Raw genomic sequence first — 21,386 nt, 5'->3', positions numbered from 1 at the left:
CTTGTTTTGCTGATCGTCTAGAGCTTCTCCATCTTCGGCTGCAAAGAGGATAATCAGCCTGATTTCAGTATTGACCATTAGGTGATGTCCATGTGTAAAGTTGTGTCTTCTGTTGTCAGAAGAGGGTGTTTGCTGTGACCAGTGTGTTCTCTTAGCAAAACTCTGTTAGCCTTTGTTCTGCTTCATTTTGTACTCTTAAGACCAAACTTGCCTGTTACTCCAGGTATCTCTTGACTTCCTATTTTTGCACCAGTCCTGTATGTGAAAAGGGCATCTTTCTTTTTTTTTTTTTTTTGCTGTTCTGGAAGGTGTTTTAGGTCTTCATAGAACCATTCAGCTTCTTCGTCATTAGTGATTGGGGCATAGACTTGGAGTGCTGTGATGTTGAATGGTTTGCCTTGGAAATGAACTGAGATCATTCTATTGTTTTTGAGATTGTACCCAAGTACTGCATTTTATCCTCTTTTGTTGACTATGAGGGCTACGCCATTCCTTCTAAAAGGTTCTTGCCCACAGTAGTAGTTATAATGGTCATTGGAATTAAATTTGCCCATTCCCATCCATTTTAGTTCAGTAATTCATAAGGTGACAGTCTTCACCGTTGCCATCTCCTGCTTGACCACATCCAATTTACCTTAATTTGTAGACCCAACATTCCAGGTTCCTATACAATATTGTTTTTTACAGCATTGACCTTTACTTTCACCACCAGACACATCCACAGCTGAACCTCAAGAAGTTCCTGCTTTGGCCCAGCCTCTTCATTCTTACTGGTGCAATTACTAATTGCCCTCCCCTCTTCCCTAGTAGCATATGGGACACCTTCTGACCTGGGGGGCTCATTTTCCGGTGTCATATCTTTTTGCTTTTTCATACTGTTCATGGGGTTCTTGTGGCAAGAATACTCGAGTGGGTAGCCATTCCCTCCTCCAGTGGACCACATTTTGTCAGAACTCTTCACTATGACCCATCCGTCTTGGGTGGCCCTGCAGAGCATGACTCGTAACTTCATGGAGTTACATAAGCCCCTTCACTACAACAAGGATGTGATCCGTGAAGAGGGTAGAGTCTTACAAGCCATGATAAGGACTTTGTTACATTTTATTCTGAGTAAGATGGAAAACTTCTAGATGCTTTTCAGCAGTGACATAATATGACTTGGGTTTTTAAAAGATTGCTGCTTGGAGAGTAGGCTCTAGGAGGACAAGGCTGGAAGCAGGGAGACCGCTTAGGTGATGACTTCCTGCTTTCAGTAGTCCAGGTGGGCGATGATGCTGGCCAAGCCTAGGGTGGTAGAGTGGGGACAAAGAGTAACGGTAGGATGCTGGGTATTTCTTTTGCTCCAGAAGTACTCATGATGCTTATGCCAAGCAGTGTTCTAACAGTGCTTTAAAAAACATCAACTCATTCATGCTCATAACAACCCTCTGAGGTAAACTTAAGAGGTACAGCCCACAGGATTTGTACATGGATTGAATGTGGGTAGAAGTGAAAAAAAGGAGTGTGGGCTAATTCCTTTGTGTGGGGCTAAAACTCCTAAGAATGGAGTTGCCATCTGCTGAGAAAGGGGAGACGCAGGAGAAGAATGTTTGGTGGAGGCCCTAGAATTGGGGGTTCAGTTTTCATGCCCGTTGAGTTTGAGATGCAATCAGTGATCTAGCTGGACATGTGGAGTAGGCAGTTAGCTCGAGGAGCCTGAAGTCAGGGAAGAGGTCAGGGCTGGAGGTAAATTACACACGCGGTCTGAAAGCATTCAGGTAGAAGTGCCCACAGGAGGTCTCAGAAACCTGACCCCAGCTCGGTCCGAGGGATCTGTTCCTGTGGGTGTGGCTGTAGAGTGACATTTTTATTAACTTTCACATCAGACTTGCATTTGAATACTAGCTCTGTCATTTACTAATTAAGTGACAAACTGTGTAACGTAATCTCATTTAGCTTCACTTTCTTCATTCTGTAAAATGGGTTAACAGGACATATCCCGTAGCACTGTTAAGATAGAATGAAATAACGTATATTACCTGGAGCGTTGCTTGGACCTGGAAAGCGCTTAGTAAGTGCTCACTGTCTTCCTTCTCTTCAGATTTAGTTTGTTGCATTCAGTGCAAACTAACAGAACAGGAGCTTCCCCTCAGTTTTAATATAAAGCCCGAGTGTGCGTGTGCTTAGTTGTGTCTGAACCCGCTTCTCCTGTGTCTCCTGCACTGGCAGGCGGGTTCTTTACCTCTGTGCTGCCTGGGAAGCACCCACATGTTCTCTTGGGAGTGCCTACTTAATGACAAGTTCCGAAAAGGACTTAATTTGAACCTGTTTCCTTCAATCAGTAATAACTTTATAAAAGAAAGGGCTTTTGTGAGGTCTATAGAAGGCACAGGGGAAGAAGTTGTGGGTTCTGAGTATTAGATTCCACACACACAGGCAGACTGAAGGCATAGGTAGAAGCACCAACCAGCAAATCCTCAGATCAGTCACGGGTAATTTACATCCAAGTGGAAGTAAATCCGCCTGAGTCGTGGTGATGACCTATGGGGGAAAGAGTGCCCTTTCCTGAGCATGGACTATTTAAATCAAAGGGAATTATCTCATTAATTACCTGCTGATCCTGCTGGGAATTTGCTAAAGGGACACTTCTGGGATTTATCTTAATCCCACTTCTATTTCCTCCAACCTTAGCTTGACCATCTCAAAAAGTACACACTTAAGGTATTCAGATTTTATCTCATACAGTAAACACTTGAGTACCTAGTATGTGCTGTGTATGTTTGTAGGCAAAGATGAATATGAGATACAATTCCTGTCCTTAAGTCCTTCACAGTGTAAGAAAGAAAACACACATGTAAACAAATAAACAGACTATGTAGTAAGCAAACAGAAAAGAGTATGTAATACTCAAAAGAGCATTATTACAGGACTGCAAATAATGTAATCATTTTAACCTAGGAGATTATGAAAGTGATATAAGGTCACCTTTGAACTGGGTCATTAAGGTTAAGAATTTATCAGGTGAAAATTTTCAGGGAAAGATGTTCCAAAAAGGGAGCATGCCATAAGCAGAACCATAGAGGCATGTACAGAAAAAAAAAGGAAAGGACATAGTTTGATGGATAATTTAAAAAATAATTTTATTTCTTGTCTGTGTTGGATCTTCATTTCTGTGCGGGCTTTCTTTAGTTGCAGAGAGCGGGGGCTATTCTCTAGTTGCAGTGCTTGAGCTTCTCATTGCGATGGCTTCTCTTGTTGTGGAGCACGGGCTGCAGGCAGGCGGACTACAAGTAGTTGTGCACAGGCTTAGTTGCTCTGCGGCATGGGGATCTTTCCGGCCCCGGGATCGAACCCATGTCTCCTGCATTGGCAGGCGATTCTTCACCACTGAGCCACCAGGGAAGACTGATAATTTTGTTTTTATGTTGGTGGGAAGTGAAGGAAGTGACCACCAATTAGGAGAGCAGATTTTCCTTAATCCTTCTCCAGGTCCAAACAGTTAACATTGGAACATTCCAACCTTTCTTAAGGTCTAGATGAATCCTCTGGTGGGCCATATGACCAAAAGAAATAAAAAGCATTAAAAATACTAGCATTTTCTCTCTTAATTAGGATTAGCCATGACAGTTATTTTCTGAGGGAATCCTGAATGTGTCCCTGGGATACCGCTGGTCCTCTGTGAAGGACTCCTAGTGTTTACTTAGCCCAGCCCATTCCCATCACTGACCTAAATTAAAATTTGTTAAGTAGAATGTCATTCAAAGTATCTGTCTTCCCCCTCAGCCTTCCTGTTTATCATGAAAAGGTTCTCAGTTTCTCTTCCAAGTACCTCCATGTAATCTTTTGAAAGCATAAACATTTCAGATTCTGGGAACTCTGCAGCCCTTATGGCGTTTTCAGCCCTGAGGGAACAGGGAAGCCTGTCTAGGTTAGACATGTCCTTGCAGACAGTGCAGTTCCTCAGTTTAGCTGGGTAGTAATTCTTTTAGCTTAGCTTCAGGTCCGTGTCCTCTCCCCTTTACCCCTGAGACCTTTGAGGTTTCTCTGTGATCACCACACCACATCCATGGGTAAAAGAGAGCGCCTAGATTCTCTGCAGCTCGGCCTCAATTCGGGCTGTCCTCGCCATCAGTCTCTGCCACATTTTCTTAGGCTGTTGAGACCTGCCCTCTTTTACATTTAAACCTGACAATTTTGTTTTTATGTTGGTGGGAAATGACCACCAATTAGGAGAGCTACACTTTATCCTAATTTTACAAGTGAGGAAACTGAGGCACAAAGCGTTGCGAAGTTTTGCTTGAGGTTGCACAATCCTGTAATTGGTAGAGAAGAAAAACTGTTCTTTTTAGAGCCTGAATTTGGAAGACAGTTTTTCCACAAGAGTTGAGTCTTATTCATCTCTATCTTCAATTAAAAGCATATAAAGCAAGTGTTTCATCCATGTTGGAGTTAGTGCAAAGCACCAGGCCATCAAGTGAACACAGAGGATTGTGTCATTTTGGTTTGGAAAAAAGGATTAAAAAACAAAAAAAAAGCTCTACGTGAATCAAAAGCTCTGATTGTGAGTACAGTGTATTGGCAATATCCAGGACCTATTTTATGGTATGGGTCCTTGTAGGACATTTAAAAATGTAAAATCCTTTTCTCTGACTTCTGAAATATTTTTTACTTAATGAGCAGTAGGGATCTGACATGGAGTAAAGGCCCTCCTCCAGAAACAAAAGCAGACTAATGTTTGTCCTTTTCTCTTTTTCAATTAAAAGCCTGTACTGCCAGAGTTGCTGGCCTTTGATACTGAGGGATTATGTTTTGATAGTGATTAAAAGGATGACAATAAAACTGTTATTGTGCTCTAACTTTAAAGTTCATTCAAACAGAATTAGACATGGCCCCTATCTAGTGGGTGTGCACCTTCTAAATGTCAAGGAGCAGCTTTCCACATGTCTCATGTAAGCAGGCATTCCCTCTCATGAGTAATACACACTGGTGGTGGCATCAGACTTTCTTCATTCTAGAGGATGAGTTTTTGGCATCTTTGAAAAGCATCTAATAGTGACTCTTCGTTATTGTCTAAAAGGAGAAAAAAATGGTATTGAAATGGAAAGAAACTAAAAACGGTAGTCATGTGTGGTCTTAGGCAAGACCTTACTTTGGTTCACTCAGGTCACATCAAAGGCCTCACTCTGTTGACCCAGGCCTCCGTTTCATCAACCACCAAATTAGGGGTTAGGACCAGGTAGTCTCTGAGGTTTCAACTTTGAAATTGCATGCTTTCCTTTGAGCAAATGTCAGTATTCTATTTGGAGTTTTCACTTAATCTTAAATAAGAGTAATAGCAATAACTTATTACATATTTAGTCTGCACTAAACATTTTATCTACATTACTTGACTAGAGAGGGATGCCTTCCAGGCCCCAAGAGGGGCTTTGTCTAACACTTGGAAATGAATTGTCCAAGGAGACACACTTGCTGATGAAGCAAGACACTGTTGAAAAGGGGCCCCTTGAGTGGAGAGCAGCAAGGTCAGGGAACCCAGGAGGACTGCTCTGCCTCTTGGTTGGCAGTCTTGGGTGTTACAGAGGACGGGTTCATTTCTGGGTTGTCCCTGCCCCATCACCTTGCTTGTGTCCATATATGGTCTGACTCAGGGCTTTTCCAGGTGGCATGCAACTCTCCCGGTGAAGACAGATTCCAGCAGAGAGTTTCCGGGAGGTTGGCGGGACATACTATGTATGGCCCAGCATCTCCTCCCTCTTTTCGGCCCCTCCCAAATTTTTCCGGTTGGCAACAGCTTGTCATTTCCTTGTTCCTTACTGGAACCTTCTCATGAGAGACAACTTGTGCAAGTGGTTGTTTTCATCCCTGGTCAGGGCAGAAGGTTTCGGTCCATGGTTCCCTAACATTATTTCATCTTAATGCTAAGGTAGATCTTCTACTCAACCATTTTTCAGATGAAGAAACTGGGGTACAGTGGCTGTATAGTTTTCTCCAGATCACTCAACTGTATGCTTTGCCTTCCTTAAGATGTCTTCCTTAAGACGTCTACCATATTTTGTCTTGAGCTGTTTGTGCATTTCTCATACCACCTGTCAGCGCGTGCCAGTATTCTGTACCTTGTATTGGCTTTCTTCGTGAGCGTTCACCTCATTCTCCTTCAGTTGCTTGAGGGTGGAAATTGTGTCTTGTATTTTTTGTATACTTCATAGGGACATGAAGCTTTGTAAATATTCAAACTTTAGAAGTTTAAAAAATAAAATACTCTTCCCCCTCAGTCTTTCTAAGCTTATGCTGTCTGAGGTTTGTTATAATTGTATCACTCTCCCCAGCCTCACTATTACTAAAATTTCTGATCTTTATTTGATGTTAATAATACACCTTTTTCCTTTCATCTTTGTCCCTAGGTTGATATTTTATGAGTTTATCTATTTTTAAATAAATAACTTTATTTTCCCTCATTATTAACGATAATACATACTACTGTCGAATATTTCAACTTTACAAAAAATTCTTTTCCAAGGCAAACATTGCTAGGAATATCATGCCCTAGAGGTAATCTCTGATAGTATTTTGATGAACAGCCTTCCAGGCATTCTTCTATGCATGTGTGCACCTCAATAAACATATACATATAATTTCATGTAAATAGGATCAAATATGCTTTTTAAAATATGTTACATTGTTGAAGTCTTTGCACATTAAGGCAAGTAATGGATGCATGGGTGACTCACTGGTAGAATTCTTGCCTGTTGCACTAGTGCAGGTAGATTATATAGTATTCGATTGCACTGATACATACAGTCTGCTAATGGTGGACACTTTGGTTGCCTCTAGTCTTTTACAAACAATGCTGTGGTGAACATTGTTCTACAGAAGTCTTGAGTACAAAGTGAGTCTCATCTGTCTGCATGACATACCTGCACTAAGATAGCATTAATTAGCAAAATAGTACAGCAGATGTCTATAGCCACACCATTATCATGTAACACCATAAATTTGCAAGAACCCAATAACCCAGCATGACTAGACAGGCAAATATCTACCTGTAACAGGTATGATATTTGGGTTGCTTAGGAAAACTAAGATTCCCATTAAGCTAAAATAAAAAGAAAAGCTTGATCAACATGAAATTTATCTTCATTTTGTTAAAATCTTAAATTTTTCACTTGAAAGAATTGTTAGATATTTGTTTCTGTATTTGCTTTGGACAAACAAACAAAAAAGTAGTGGTTTGCGTAGTCTAGAGAGGATATTCTGTATTCTAAAGTGAAAAATAGAACCTGATAGGAAAACTGATTTTCTGATAAAATATAAACCATTCATTGTACAAATATGTTTTAAGAACCAGTGATGTACTAAATAATGTTGTGGCTACTAGGACTCAAAGTCTAGCAGAAGAGAGGTTGAAATAGTAAATTATACTTCAAACTCGTTGAAATCCAAGATGAGAGACCAGGAAAAGAAAATGTTTTTCTTTAAAGAGTATTAACCAGCATCAGGTTTGGTTTTGTTTTCTCATTCTCTTAACTTTTCTCTGTCACCTGCCTTGCTATTAAAATTTAAGTTCATTTCTTGTGATTTGTTTTTCCATCCTTTCAAAAGTCATTCTCCCTAAACTGGTATCTCACTTGTTTTACCTTTCAGTTACTTGTTATGTGATCCTTATGGATTCCTTCTGGCTCTCAGTTTCATCAGGTGTGCAATGAAGGAGTTCAGTAACTGGTTTCTTTTTTCTAGTAGGGTTCCTGCTCTGAGATTTTGAGAGACCAGATCTGGCTTAGACAGTAAAGAATCTGCCTGCAATGCAGGAGACCCAGGTTTGATCCCTCAGTCTGGAAGATTCCCCTGGAGGAAGAGAATGGTTACCCACTCCAGTATTCTTGCCTGGAGAATTCCATGAACAGAGGAGCCTGATGGGCTACAGTCCATGGGTTGCAAAGAGTAAGACACAACCTAGACTGAGGGACTAACACTTTCTGTCTTCCTCACTATTGTATCCCTAATTTGTAGCATAAATCCAGCCACTGAATAAACTTTGTTAACATTTTTACTTTAATTTGGGGGTGTGTGTATCTACTCTGGTTCTTTGGAGATTTTACTTTTTTTTTTTTCATCCCATGGTACCTATATTACTATACATTTAGACTTGATTCTTTTTTAATTGCTCAAGGGCAATTTCTAACAGCCATGAAAGAGATACTTTCAGACATTTTTTGAATACTTACCATATGCCAGGCATTGCACTATCCACTGGCAATACAAAAATCAATTAGACACCATCACCCCCAGTCTTAGAAGGCTGAAAATGTGGTCAGGGAGAAAGATGTAAAGGGATAGCTGTAATAAATGTAGTGTGTGTTCTGCTAGAATTATGTGTCCATGGCGCTATGTGAACTAAAAGGATTGTTTTTTATTGCTAGACATCTTGTGCCATTTTCAGACTGGTTGGTTGGTTGTATTTTATATTTTCCTGTTCCATAGAGATATTTTTAATCATGCCTTTTATTTATCTAAACACAATCACAGTTGTCTTATAATCTGTTATTGATAATTCTAGGATCTGAAGTCATTGTGAATCTGTTTCTGTTGTTGCTTATGCCAGTTCTTGCTCATGAATCTTTGTTTCCATGTGTATTTTTGTTTTGTTTTACTATAATCTGCTTATTTTTATTATAACATTATTTATGGAGATTATTTGATTTTGGATGATGTTACCATCCTTCAAAGATAACTCGTTTTCTCCTGCCAAGTGTCTAGGGGCAATACCAATCAGGTATTTTTTGTTGTTGTTGTTGAACAATGTTAGCCTTACAGGGAAGTTAGGAAAAAAAATAGATTCTCATATACCCTTCTGGTTTCTCCTAATGCTAACATCTTGTGTAACCATAGTAGTTATCGAAACCAACAATGAGGCAGTATTAGGCAATCCACATACCTACTGGGATTTTGCCAGCTTTCCCACCTTTGTCCTTTTTTGGCCCAGGATCCAGTTCAACCTCCCATGTTGTATTTAATTGTCATGTTTATTTTGTCTCCTTCAATCTGTGATAGTTCTTCAGTCTTGGTTTGTTTTTCCTGAAGTTGGTATTTTGAAGAGTAATGATGGATTATTTTGTAGAAAGTCCCTCAATTTTGGGTTTGTCTAATGTCTTGTCATGACTAGGTTATGCCATTTTGCAAGGTAGCACAGAAGTGCAGCTGTGTTCTTCTCAGTGTTCATATTGAGGACACGTCATGTTGACATTTTTTTTTTTAACTGATGACATTAACTTCTAAGGTAGTATCTGCCAGGCTTCTCCACTGTGAAGTTACTCATTTCTTCTTTGTGATTAGTAAGCCTTACTGGGAGATACTTTGAGACTGTATAAGTACCCTGTTTCTTGTCGAATTTTTGCCACCAGTTATTAGCGTCCATCCTCTAGCTCTTGCCTGCAATGGTTACTGCTGTGAGGCTTGCCTGCTGGTGATTTTCTGTTTTCAGCCTTCCTTCTACATTTATTAGTTGGAATTCTCTGTAAGGAGGAGCTGCCTCTTTTCCCTCATTAACTAATTTATCCAATTATTTACTTATCATTGTGGACTCATGAATATTTATTCTATGCATTTTAATTCATCACTGTCATTATTTGTTTTATTGATCAAATGGTCCCAGCCTTAGCCATTGGGAGCTCCTTCAAGTTGAGTTCTATGTCCATTCAGTGTACCTGTCTCATTTTTTGAGCACTTCCTTTCTTTCTGGCATCCGAAGATGGTCTAAGCTCATCTTGTATTTTTCCTCCCCCGACCCTGAAACAAGCCATTTCTCCAAGGAGCTTTGTTTGGTTCATTTCTTAGAGATTAGTGTATAAAAACCAATGTGTGCACTAAGATGTCATTACTTTTGGGCCCTTGTGGAAGACAGAATTAGGGAATGAGTGTGTAAAAATTTACCTCATTCATAAACAGATGCATATAATCATTTTCTCAATCTCTCCACTTACATATATATGTGTGTGTGTGTGTGTGTGTGTGTGTGTGTGTTAAACACCATAAATTCATTCTAATGTCTTCAATTCTAATCCAGTACCACAAGGTTCATGTTAGCCTTCCCTCTTTCCTTATTTGTAACTTGTTTTTCCATAGGAGAACCTGGTTCTCATTATCCATGATACATTTACTTATTTGTTCAATTCTATTAAACACATTAATGTTAGAATTGCTAACCCATACATCTGTGAGAAGCAAGTTATGACCTACAGTTCTGTAGCTCTGTGTAGCTCTTTCTTCCTGAACCTTATAGTACAGAGTCAGAGGATTGTTTTCCAAAGCCATTTAGCTAAGTTATTTTCTTCTCCACCCACTTTACTTGTGGTTTTGCTGTTCATTAGTGGTGTAGTTAGGTTTATTTGTTACTGTTTGTGTTCCGTTGGTTGGTTGTAATAATGTGCCTGTGTGAAGCATTCTTATGACTCCATCACTATCTTGTCAGCTCTTTGATGCTTTTAAGAAGTCTTTTCCATTTTATCCAGTATTGTTAGCTGTTTTCAGTAAGAAGGTCAGTCCAAGTAACCTAACCCAACATATTACCAGAAATTAAACCTTCCCTTTGGAAAGGTATTGGTAAAAATCTTAACTATCTTTTACATTAAGTAAAATATAAATACATAACAAACTTAACTTCTGAGTTTTATTTTTGGAAGGCTTTGGGAGGAATTGGCACACTGAAGCCTAGTGAGAACAAAAGACCATCATACATTTTTGCATTTACTTACTGTCTATTAAATGGCTATTGCTTTTAGTACTATAAATACCCAAGACAGTAAAAAGGAGGGTTATCATATAATATGCTCTCATTAGACTGATGGCACCCATTACCAAATTTGAAAGTTTTATCAAGAACAATAAGACCTTGAAAATAAGAAAATAGAGACTTTTGGTTAATTGAATTTTCCAGTTACTCATAGGCTAATCATAAACCCATTTTTGCTTCAAATTGGTGTAGATTTCCTCTTCTAAACTATAATCATCTACTTTTTTCAGTTTTTGCATTCCACTGGAAAACTCAGGCTTTCCATTCTACTTCTATTAGTAGGAAAGCTCTACTACCACCATCACAGTGACATGTATTCATTATAAGTGCAAAACCTGGGAAAATCCCAGATGCCTAACAATAAGGGAGTGCTAAAGGAAATCATAACTTATCTTCTTGATGGAATATTATGCAGCCATTTAAAGTGATGATTAAGAAGTATAATAATAAATAATTGGGCTTCCCAGGTGGTGCTAGTGGTAAAGAATCCGCCTGCCAATGCAGTAGATGCAACAGACACAGGTTGTTTTCCTGGGTCAGGAAGATCCCCTGGAGAAGAGCATGGCAACCCGTGGACATGAGGAGCCTGGGAGGCTACAGTCCATAGGGTTGCAAAGAATTGGACGCTACTGAAGCAGCTTATAGCGCATGCACACACAGTAGTAAATAATGTGGAAATGTTTTTGACACCTGATGTTTGTTTTTGATATCAAATATTTTGATGCTAAGTGAAAAAAGAAAAATCTGTATAAGCAATATGATCATGAGTAATTTAATTGTACACACACATGTACATACACACAGTAAGATTGGGGAAAAAGCAACAAAATGTACTTTGAAAACAAACCCATATTCTGCAATGGGGTTCTGTTACAGACATTGAAAATTGAAAAATAGGGTCTTTCCTGGCAGTCCAGTGGTTAAGACTATGCGCTTCCACTATAGGGAACACAGGTTTGATGCCTGGTCATGGAACTAAGATCTCACATGGTGTGGCCAAAAAATATAAATAAATAAAAATAAGAAATTGAAAAATAAATTTAATTATTTTTAAATTCATGTCCTAATGCAGCAGTTTTCAACTGTAGTAAATTACAAATGGTTTTTAATAATTCACCCTTTGTCTTAAATTAGAATAAATTCAAGGTTGTTGCTCTGATGTCACTTTCATTTTGTGAGCTTTTTTGAGAGGGAGCAAAGGAGAGTAGAAAGGGAGTGCTGTGTGTTGGGGCTGAGAGTGTGAGGGTAGGAGCTGCAGGTCTGGGTACAAATCCCGGCCCCAGCACTGACAAGCACCAGTGTGCTGTGTTCGTTATAGAAGTAAAATTGACTTTATAATCTTTCTGATACTTTATTTAGAAAGCATTTAGAACATAAGAGTTATGGACAAACTTTAGCCATCATTATTTCATTTATGAGACGAAACAGCTAATACTCATTCTGTTAGATCTAAAATATCTGTGCCAGTTTCCATCTCTGAAAAAGAAGGAAATAATATATTTTGGAAGGTGCATTAGCTCCTTGAAGATGGTGCTTATGTCTGATCGATGTGTTCCTCTCCATCACCATCACAGACGGGTGACTGGCCGCCTGGCTGGAGGTGGCCAGGGTGTTGTGGGCGAGCCCAGAACCAGGAGGGCGCGGGCAGTGCCCCTCCCTCTGGGCCTCCACCTCCTTCCTTGTCTGCACAATGAGGCCAGCAATTCCTGCTTCTCTGGGCGGGCGGTTGGAAATTCAAATGAGAGCTGTAGGTCAAAAGCCTGTGTCAACGGTATACCCTTGGGCACATCTGAGGAGTCAGACATTTTAAAGAGTCATTATAACATAGTGGTTAAGAGCTGAGACTCTGGTGTCATGATTCCAGGAGGGAAGAGACAAATTTTATTTCTAGGAAGGTTGCTTTGAGAGGAGACCGTCTACAGGAGCCTTTCTGATAACAGCTGGGCTGTATTTGTAGTCCCCCTAAGTGCATCTCTTAGGTTTGGTTGTCTCATGATTCATGTCAAGGTGGTGATGCTCAGAATAAGGTCGCAGCTGCCTGAATTACCCATTGCTTTGTAATCTCCAGCATATTTGAAACTCTGATAGTCAACTGAATTTCATGTAGGTGACCAAACTGCAGCATTTATAAGAGGAAATTTTCTTTATGGGCCCTAAATTCTATTCAAAGAAATTTCAAGAATCATAAATAAAATTACTTAGTATTAAAAAAAAGAAGAAAGAAAAAAGTCTAAATTGGACTCACAAAGTTGGTTTCAGTAGTGAGTGATAGAAACAGGAAAAACTACTTCAAGGTACTGTATAAGAAGGTAGTATTGAAGTCCTAATTTCAGAGTAAGATAGCCCCAAATTGACCATTCTGATGCTGTCGTTCACTGAGATGTGGGACAAGTTCCCTCACCTCCCTGAGTTTGTTGCCTTGGGTGAGGGTGATAGGCCCCACTTTGGTTGTGACAATTGAGATAAAGCATTTAGCACAGTACTTGGCACATAGTAAGCACTGGGTAAATAATGCTCATGTTATTTTTAGGTAGGAGTGACTAATACTGTGTTTCTAAGTGATTTGGAAATAAGCTGGTAGTGTCTAAAACTAAATTTAGAATAAGAAGAAAAAAGATGGTTTGATTTTTCTTTTGCTGTGTGTCTTGTAATTGTTTAAAAATTAGCACTGTGGATTGATTCTTGTGGCTCTTTAGTGTGGGGGCAGGGAGAGGGGGATGTTTGTTGAATCTATGGGACCAAAAAAAGATGGACAATGGATTACATAGCACTTGAAGATAAAAGGAACTATTGAACGTGTGACCATTATTGTGAGAGCCTCGTTGAACAGCTCGCCTACCATTTCAAGATTATTACCACCCGCCTCCTCTGAAAGCCTTCCCTCACCATTTCTGCACGCTGTGATCTCCCCTGAGAACCCATAAAGCTTATTGACCCCATTTGGCCTCCCAGAAGCACTGAGGCAGTGAGTTACCCTGTCCTGTGGCTGTCCTCCCCAGGGCAGTGCTCAGGGCTCTCTTCTGTGGGCTGAGCTGGCCAGACCCTCAGGGGAATGACAGGACTCATATCTTTCTCCTGCATATGCGAGAGAAGGTGCCGGCACACTGAGTGGTCCTTGATGTTTGCTGGGTTTCCATGTTCGAGAATAAACAGATTAGGGTGGGAAAGGAGCCCCTCGGCCAGCACTCCCCGGAGAATCAAGAGGTGCAGAAAACGTCCTTGAGAAATGAGCAGCAAAAGTCTTAACAGACATGACAGGGTATTTTAAATAGTGCCCACATTGACTGGGAGTAAGAGGTAAAGATAGATTATTTGCCTGGCCCCCAATAAGGAAATGGATGGGGGAGATAAAGGGATTTCTAAGGTTTAGGTATATTGGTCTTATTCTTTCATGTAAAATAGTGAGACCGTCTCTCAACTTAGTAGATGTTTGTGGAGCTTCTGCTGTGTGTTGTGCAGAGTCATAATGATAATAACTAACATTTGAGAACTTACTATTTTCTAGGCCTGTTTCCTCTGATCAGCAAAGTGGTCCTAGACCTAGACAGAGTCGTTCATGCTTTAGGTAGGAATAGGGGTTAGTCTTGTTTGGGCATGAGAGAACAAAGCGAACAGGGTAGGAAACCGGTTGTTTCTCATCCTGTACTTCCTGTAGAGTAGAGTTGCAAAGAGATGTTTGAGAAATGAAAGGCAAAATTCTGAGCGGCTTTCCTTTGTACAACCTCTGAATCAGCCCCATGGTCTCTTTTGCTTACAGGCATCAGAAGTTGAGAGACAACTCTCCATGCAAGTACACGCCCTCAGAGAAGACTTTCGGGAGAAAAACTCGTCAACCAACCAGCACATCATCAGGCTGGAAAGCCTTCAGGCCGAGGTCAGCCTCCCCGAGCAGCCATGTTGGGCAGAAGGACTTTTCTCACTGCGGGAGCTGCACCTGGCCTTTTAGACACGGAGTCCTCTGAACAAAAACCTGCCCTGTCTAACATCTCTGGAGAGAGATGTCTGTGAGATACTGAATGGGGATCACTTGACCATGTTTCTCTGGGTAGCCTGTTGTCTAGAAAAGTTAGGTTGCTCAGAGTTACTGCTGAGTGTGCTGAAATTAGTAATGACCTACTTTTTACGGAATATGTTGATCCCTCCAAAAACATCCTAAATGGAAGATTGGAAAGAGAATCTTCCCTTTCTCTGTTCCATTTGGGTCTGGTTCAATCCCTCTAAATAGGACCTATTATTCTTACCTATAAACCGAAAGTAATATCTACTTCATCGGGTTGAAGTAATCTACTTCATACTGTTGCTGAGAGGATTTGATGAGTTAACACATGGAAAGCACTGTGTGTGGTGTTTAGAAGAAAGTAGTGTTATTGAAAGCATACGAGAGGCCAGACAGAATCTGTGGCCCTGAGCAAGCCAGAGGGGGAAAGTAGCGCTGAGGGGACGAATCTGTGAGGACCAGGTTGTGGGGAGGTGAGGAGCAGGGAAGGGTCACATCACCAGCCCGAATGGGCCTCTGTGCCGGGGAGGCTTCCACCTCCTCTGCTCCCAAAACCCCTCAGCCAAGTGTCTGAACAACAGCCCTTTGACTGAGTTACATTTTGAGTGACAGTCCAGCGCTACCACCATGGAAGGAACCAGCCTGCGAGGTCAGACCCAAGAGGCCAAGATGGCTGCTCTCCTGCTTCATACATGACGAAAAGATGTTTTTCCTAAAGTCTGTCAATATCTTCTCTTTTCTCCTGGCTCTCACTCCCTTCCTCCCTCCCTTCCCTTGGAATTCCTACGGGTATTGAGCAGCAGGTCCTTGAAGTAAGTAGTTGGTGCTGGTGGGTTTGGCATGCCTGTCTGTGACGGTCTGTGTGCATGACGTGCTGCTCAGCCACCTCTGCCGAGGTCCAGCTCCCTCCCGTTGCCTGTCTGCCTAGACCCTCGTGACACAGGGTCATGCCCACGAATGTTTGTGGCCAGATTGGGTCCCAAGTTTCAGGGTGTGTAGGATTGGCTGAGGGAGTTAGCTACCTAATGCCAATTCCCTGCTTCATCTAGTAACACTTTTACGTTTAGAAGCCAAGCTATGAAATTGTTTATTTCAAATAAGTCACTTCACGTAGCTCTGAACTTCTGAGTTTGTTTTTTTTCTGTTAAGGGATGGGGTTGTGTATCAGAACCAGATTACCTCGTGACTTCCCTGAGTGGAACTTGGGAACCAAAGGTGATCCACGGGAGGGAAAATGTGAAGGTCAGAGAGTATTTAAATGAAACGCAGCTAGAGTAAGAGCTCCCTTCGCGTGAGCAGCGTCACATCAGTGTGGGGAAGAGTGGGCCATTCACAGGGCTGCTCCTGTCGGTCCTTCCCTGGGTGCACACCTGAGAGACAGTGTTCCTTTGTTTGGCCGGATACCTGATCCCTCTGGACAAAGGCCTCATACTTCATTTCCCCAGGACGGCATCCCATCCAATTGTGGGGAGGTGGCCAGGGAAGAGTCGTGCCCTCTGAGCAGGAATTCTAGTGCAGAGAGTGAGAACAGCCAAAGAGCAGAGGGGAGGCAGGTTTCAGAGGACTTGGGACACTCATTTCCAGATCTCTCCTAAAACGATCTGTGGTTGGTCCCCTTAGTGAACTGTCATCATTGCTAGACTAGAGAGCATGGAGCACATCTTAACCACACCAGGAGAAAACTCACAAGAAATGGGGTGAGAACTCAGTCTAGCAGGGAACTGATAACGGGAGGAGCCGGGGGACCTGCAGGACTCCAGGAGTCCCCCAAGGCCACTGGCAATTGAGGGGACTCAGGAACGTTCCTGTAGCCCCCTGAGCGGGGCAGGGCTCCTGGGCTGAAGCATCGCTGGCCTGGGGGCATGCTGGGTGACTCTCACCCTGCAAACCTTGAGGCCACAGAAAACTTGGCATCTTTTTCCTCTTTTCCTCTGTTTTCTCACTGAAATGGAAGCAACAGAACAGACCTTCCTAAAAGAAAGTCTGTATCTCTCTTGAGGCTGGCTGGATACTCGGTGTATAAACATATCAGTTCAGTTCAGTTGCTCAGTCGTGTCCGACTCTTTGCGAAACTGTGAACCACAGCACGCCAGGCCTCCCTGTCCATCTCCAGCTTCCAGAGTCCACCCAAACCCATGTCCATTGTGTCGGTGATGCCGTCCAACCATCTCATCCTCTGTCGTCCCCTTCTCCTCCTGCCCCCAATCTTTCCCAGCATCGGGGTCTTTTCAAATGAGTCAGCTCTTCAAATCAGGTGGCCAAAGTATTGGAGTTTCAGCTTCAACATCAGTCCCTCCAATGAACACCCAGGACTGATTTCCTTTAGGATGGACTGGTTGGATCTCCTTGCAGTCCAAGGGACTCTCAAGAGTCTTCCTTAGCACCACAGTTCAAAAGCATCAATTCTTCGGCCCTCAGCTTTTTTTATAGTCCAAGTCTCACATCCATACATAACTACTGGAAAAACCATAGGCTTGACTAGACGGACCTTTGTTGGCAAAGTAATGTATCTGCTTTTTTAAATATGCTGTCTAGGTTGGTCATAACTTTCCTCCCAAGGAACAAGGTCTTTTAATTTCATGGCTGCAATCACCATCCTCAGTGATTTTGGAGCCCAGAAAAATAAAGTTAGCCACTGTTTCCACTGTTCCCCCATCTATTTACCATGAAGTGATGGGACCGGATGCCATGATTTTAGTTTTCTGAATGTTGAGCTTTAAGCCAGTTTTTTCACTCTCCTCTTTCACTTTCATCAAGAGGCTGTTTAGTTCTTCTTCACTTTCTGCCACAAACATATCAGCCTGTTTAATAAAAGGAGAAAGATGGCTTCTAGTCATAAGTTTCTCGCTGAAGCAGAAGATACCTTGAGTAAAATCCGTTATTTACTTGTCAGTGTCCTGTTCCCTCCCTGGGCAGGGGCTGATGCAGGCACTGCTGGGTTTTCTGTATCCTGGGGCTCCTCCATTCACCTGGGGCCCTGGGTCTGAGCCGTGACCTCTAGTGCCAGTCCTGCCAGCAGTGGGGAAAGGACAGAGAGAGAGAAGCATATGAGGGTGCAGTGGCCCCAGGGGCTGTCCTGGGCCTTGTCTTGTGCTCAGGACTTGAGAGAGAAGGGTCCCACAGGTTAGGTCCCACTACCCCACCAGCTGTTGGGTTGGAGTACAGCCGTAGACAGGGGACTTCCCTGGCGGTCTGGTGGTTAGGACTGCACGCTTCCACTGCAGAGGGGCACAGGTTTGATTCCTGGTTGGGGAACTAAGATCCCGCATGCTGCATGACACAGCCAAAAAAAAAAAATGTTGTGGGCAGCAAGGTGGAGCCCTTGTCTGTGTTATCTCTGGAATTTCCAGAGCACTGACCTTCCTTGCCTCTGCCTGACACCCCACATTCCAGCTTAACTCCCACCCCTTCCCAGACTGGTGTACGAAGGGGAGGGGTTTCCTCCTCAGCTGGAGAGTTCACAGCTGTTCTGGCCGGCGAGGGGGCGCCGGGGCAGAGCACTGGAGAGATGCCTGCCTTCGTGTTCCGGGGCTGGTCCCTCCTGCCCTACTCGTCAGCCCGGGTGTAACCCCACACCGCCCTGTGGCTCTGTCCCCGCTTTCAGATCAAGATGCTGTCGGATCGGAAGCGGGAGCTGGAGCACCGTCTCAGCGCCACCTTGGAGGAGAACGACCTGCTCCAGGGGACAGTGGAGGAGCTGCAGGACCGGGTGTTGATCCTGGAGAGGCAGGGCCACGACAAGGACCTCCAGGTGCGGGGGCAGAGGATGGGCTCAGGGCCAGGCGCGCTCGGCTGCCCCGCCCCGAGGAGAGGCTAGCGCACGGGCAGTGGGCGACGCTGAGGTCTCTCCTTGAGCCGGATATGGGCCTCTTCAGGCGTGGCTAACTGGCTGGTCATTCTCTGCCAAGAACAAGTGCGCTGCTCCAGCAGGTCATCCTTCCAATTTGTTCTGAGCCACTGGCCCCAGGAGCAGTTTCACGGAGTTCTTTCTGGGCTGTTAACATGATGGGAGCACCCGCAGTGCTGTTCTGCCTCCTGGGGTTTGTGGAATCTGTGGGAGACTTCAGAGGGAGCCCGTGACTGTGCTGGGCCCACTGTGCTCTCTGCTGCTGCTTCCACAGCCCCCTGCCTTTAGTGGGCTGGCCCCAAGCAGAAGCCCAGAAGCTGCCCACTGAATGCAGCAGGACAGATCCTGATTCTGCCAGTTGCTAGCGAAGACACAGGCTGACCCCTCTATGAGTCTAATTAGCCTCTTTTTTTCCTTGGTAAAAGAAATTGTTTCATGGCTGTATTTGTCCTTATTTGGGAACTGCCACTAGGCCTCAGCTGAATCCCAGAGCTCACACCTGACAGGAAACAACCCCTTAAACACTCTGCCTCCCCAGAGACAGTGCAGCTCCTGCTACCGAGAAAGCTTTGCTGTGCTGACCTGGGAGCCCTGGGCCTGGGGCTCCGGGCCCTGCTTCCCTGAGGTGTCCTCCGAGCGTGCCAGGGAGCAGAGCCGATTGCAGCAGTGCTGTTTGTGTGCAGGTGGTCAGCCAGGGATATTCCTGGGCCAGGTGGGTCCCTGCCCAAAGACCAGGCTGCAGAAGGCCCCCGGGCTCAGCAGTCGGCTGTTGAAGAAAGCCCTGGGTCTCGGGATGAGGAGATGTCTTAGGCTAAGGTCATGTGATACCGTCAGTTAAACAGCCCTCTGAGTGATGAGCCTCTTTAAGGGAAAAGTAACATTTTTTCTGTGTTTTATACCTTCAGCTCGGAACTTTCTGTAAAGTGGGGCCTCAGTAAGTGTTGAACAGAAAATGATGCTGGCTAAAGCCTCACATCAGTTTTCCAAATGGAAAGGAGTTTGCTCTTAAAGTTTATGGTGATAACAGCCATGGACATTTGTCAGCTGCTTTGCACAGAACAGTGTTTTTGCAGATGTTCTAACACTGAGGCTGAGAAAGGTGAACTCTCTGTCCTAAGTAGTGTAGTAAGTCCTGGGTAGAATCCAGAAGGGGACCCTCCTGCCTGCTTTGCTTGGTTCTCAGTGATGACTTCCTGTGTATCACTTGCCTTTCAAAGTCCGTGTCTCACCAGTGTTTATTACCCCATCAGGTGCCCTCCTGAGGGTTGCTGAGGTAGAGTATGGAGAGGAGGAGGAAAAAGTACAGAAAAATGGGGAAATGGCCCTGCCTAAAAAAAAAAAAAATCTGGTTCAACATGAATTCACAAGTAAAAAGTCGTTATTTCAGATCAAGGATGGGAGACCTGGGGGTGAGGAGGAGCCAGGACCAGTGTGGACCGTGCAGTGCTTGGCTGGCACGTGGGCTGTTTGTTCTCCAGCAGCCAGAGTCCCCAGTCACACCTCCTTCACATCCTCACCCCTTGCACACTCGCTGCCTCCCGATTGGGCTTCTTCAAGAATGGGAGTGCAATGCCTGCATCAGGTCAGGGAGGTCCCACCTTGGGACCTCTGCATTGGGGAAAGCTGCATTTATGGACTGAAATCTCTTCTTTCCCAACTATTTGTAATTTTTTTTTTCCTCCTCTAGTCATATAAAACTCTCTTTAAGGTGTTGCTAACTAGTTCTGTTGCTGAAATGGCCTGTACTGATACAGAAATAGAAGTTTTAGCTCACTCAGGGAGTAAGTGAATGGTCCTAAATCAGACTTGTAGACTGTAGAGCTAGTGGCCTTGGAATGTTTCTAATCCCCTGGTTTTAATCCTTTTCCTCAGACACGGGATGAGAGAAGGGCTGAGTGGGCAGGGCAATAGGCTGCCACAAGCAGAGTAGCCCCCTTTGATCTGGCTCACTCTGTAACTGGGGTTCTACTGTCAAAAACAGATTTTTAAAACACTGATCAAATCCAGCTCTGATTTTTTTTTCCCAGTCTGAGAGGGATAAAAATGACTATTGAGGGCCCAGGAAATTTAAAAAGCAGGCATTTTGCTAAACTCTTAATACCCAGTAAAGGATTTGTCCCTCAAGAGGGCCACTTCACTGCTCTGTTTCATACCCATTGAGTGTCTGCACACAGATGTGTGCAGGGGCCTTGTCCCAAGGAGTGGGTGGCTTTCATCAGCAGAGAACGCAGGCCCTGCTCCCTGTGGGGATCCAGGAAGCAAATGACCTGGAGTCTAGGCCTCGCTGACTCTGGGTGTGTGCCGTTAGGCACATCACTTAATATCAGCCATCTCAGTTCCCTCAGTGTAAGACGGGGAGAGTACCCCCACCTCTGCCCACTTTAAGGGCATGAGTGTCCTAAGCTTGAACTTCGCATACTCTTCAAACAAGACATTTGGTGTCTTCCTCGGTCACATATAAATTACATTTAGTTTCATCTTTGTTCTATAAAGGGTGATATTTCTTAACGTTAAAAGGTTATTGTATTTAATAGACTCTTCCTTGGTTTGGTTTTTCTGAATTTATTTATGGATCAGTTATTGACCAGAGAGGGCAGACCTGTCCTGGTGTTTGTTCTCTTGCTGTTACAATTAATTAAGCACCTTTGAGTGTGTGTGAGTAATTGAACTAATGTTGTCCAATACCTAAGAACTTGTACTTGTCGGTGCTGAACTTCCCCTGCTGAGATGTATATGTAAGTTGTCTAGAAAATAATTGCAAAGCATTTTATCAATTT

At 43.3% G+C, this 21,386-nt stretch overlaps 1 protein-coding gene across 5 annotated transcripts in view; it reads left to right on the top strand.

Moving 5' to 3' along the window:
• BICDL1 (BICD family like cargo adaptor 1) overlaps positions 1-21,386 on the top strand; it is a 77,754-nt gene that overhangs the window by 36,280 nt on the left and 20,088 nt on the right. For 3 of the 5 annotated variants that reach the window (XR_006341012.1, XM_043901643.1, XM_043901645.1), the window contains exons 3-5: positions 14,523-14,639; positions 15,563-15,574; positions 18,367-18,513. Coding sequence is in view for 4 of the 5 variants with exons in the window: in XM_043901643.1 (XP_043757578.1) it covers positions 14,523-14,639; positions 15,563-15,574; positions 18,367-18,513 (276 nt within the window). In the remaining variant the exon portion in view is untranslated. The remainder of the gene's footprint in view (positions 1-14,522; positions 14,640-15,562; positions 15,575-18,366; positions 18,514-21,386) is intronic. The other 2 variants (XM_043901646.1, XM_043901644.1) reach the window with 1 other exon arrangement.

Source organism: Cervus elaphus, chromosome 5 (genome assembly GCF_910594005.1).
Source record: "Cervus elaphus chromosome 5, mCerEla1.1, whole genome shotgun sequence".
NCBI lineage: Eukaryota > Metazoa > Chordata > Mammalia > Artiodactyla > Cervidae > Cervus > Cervus elaphus.
This window is presented reverse-complemented; position numbering and strand designations above follow the sequence as displayed.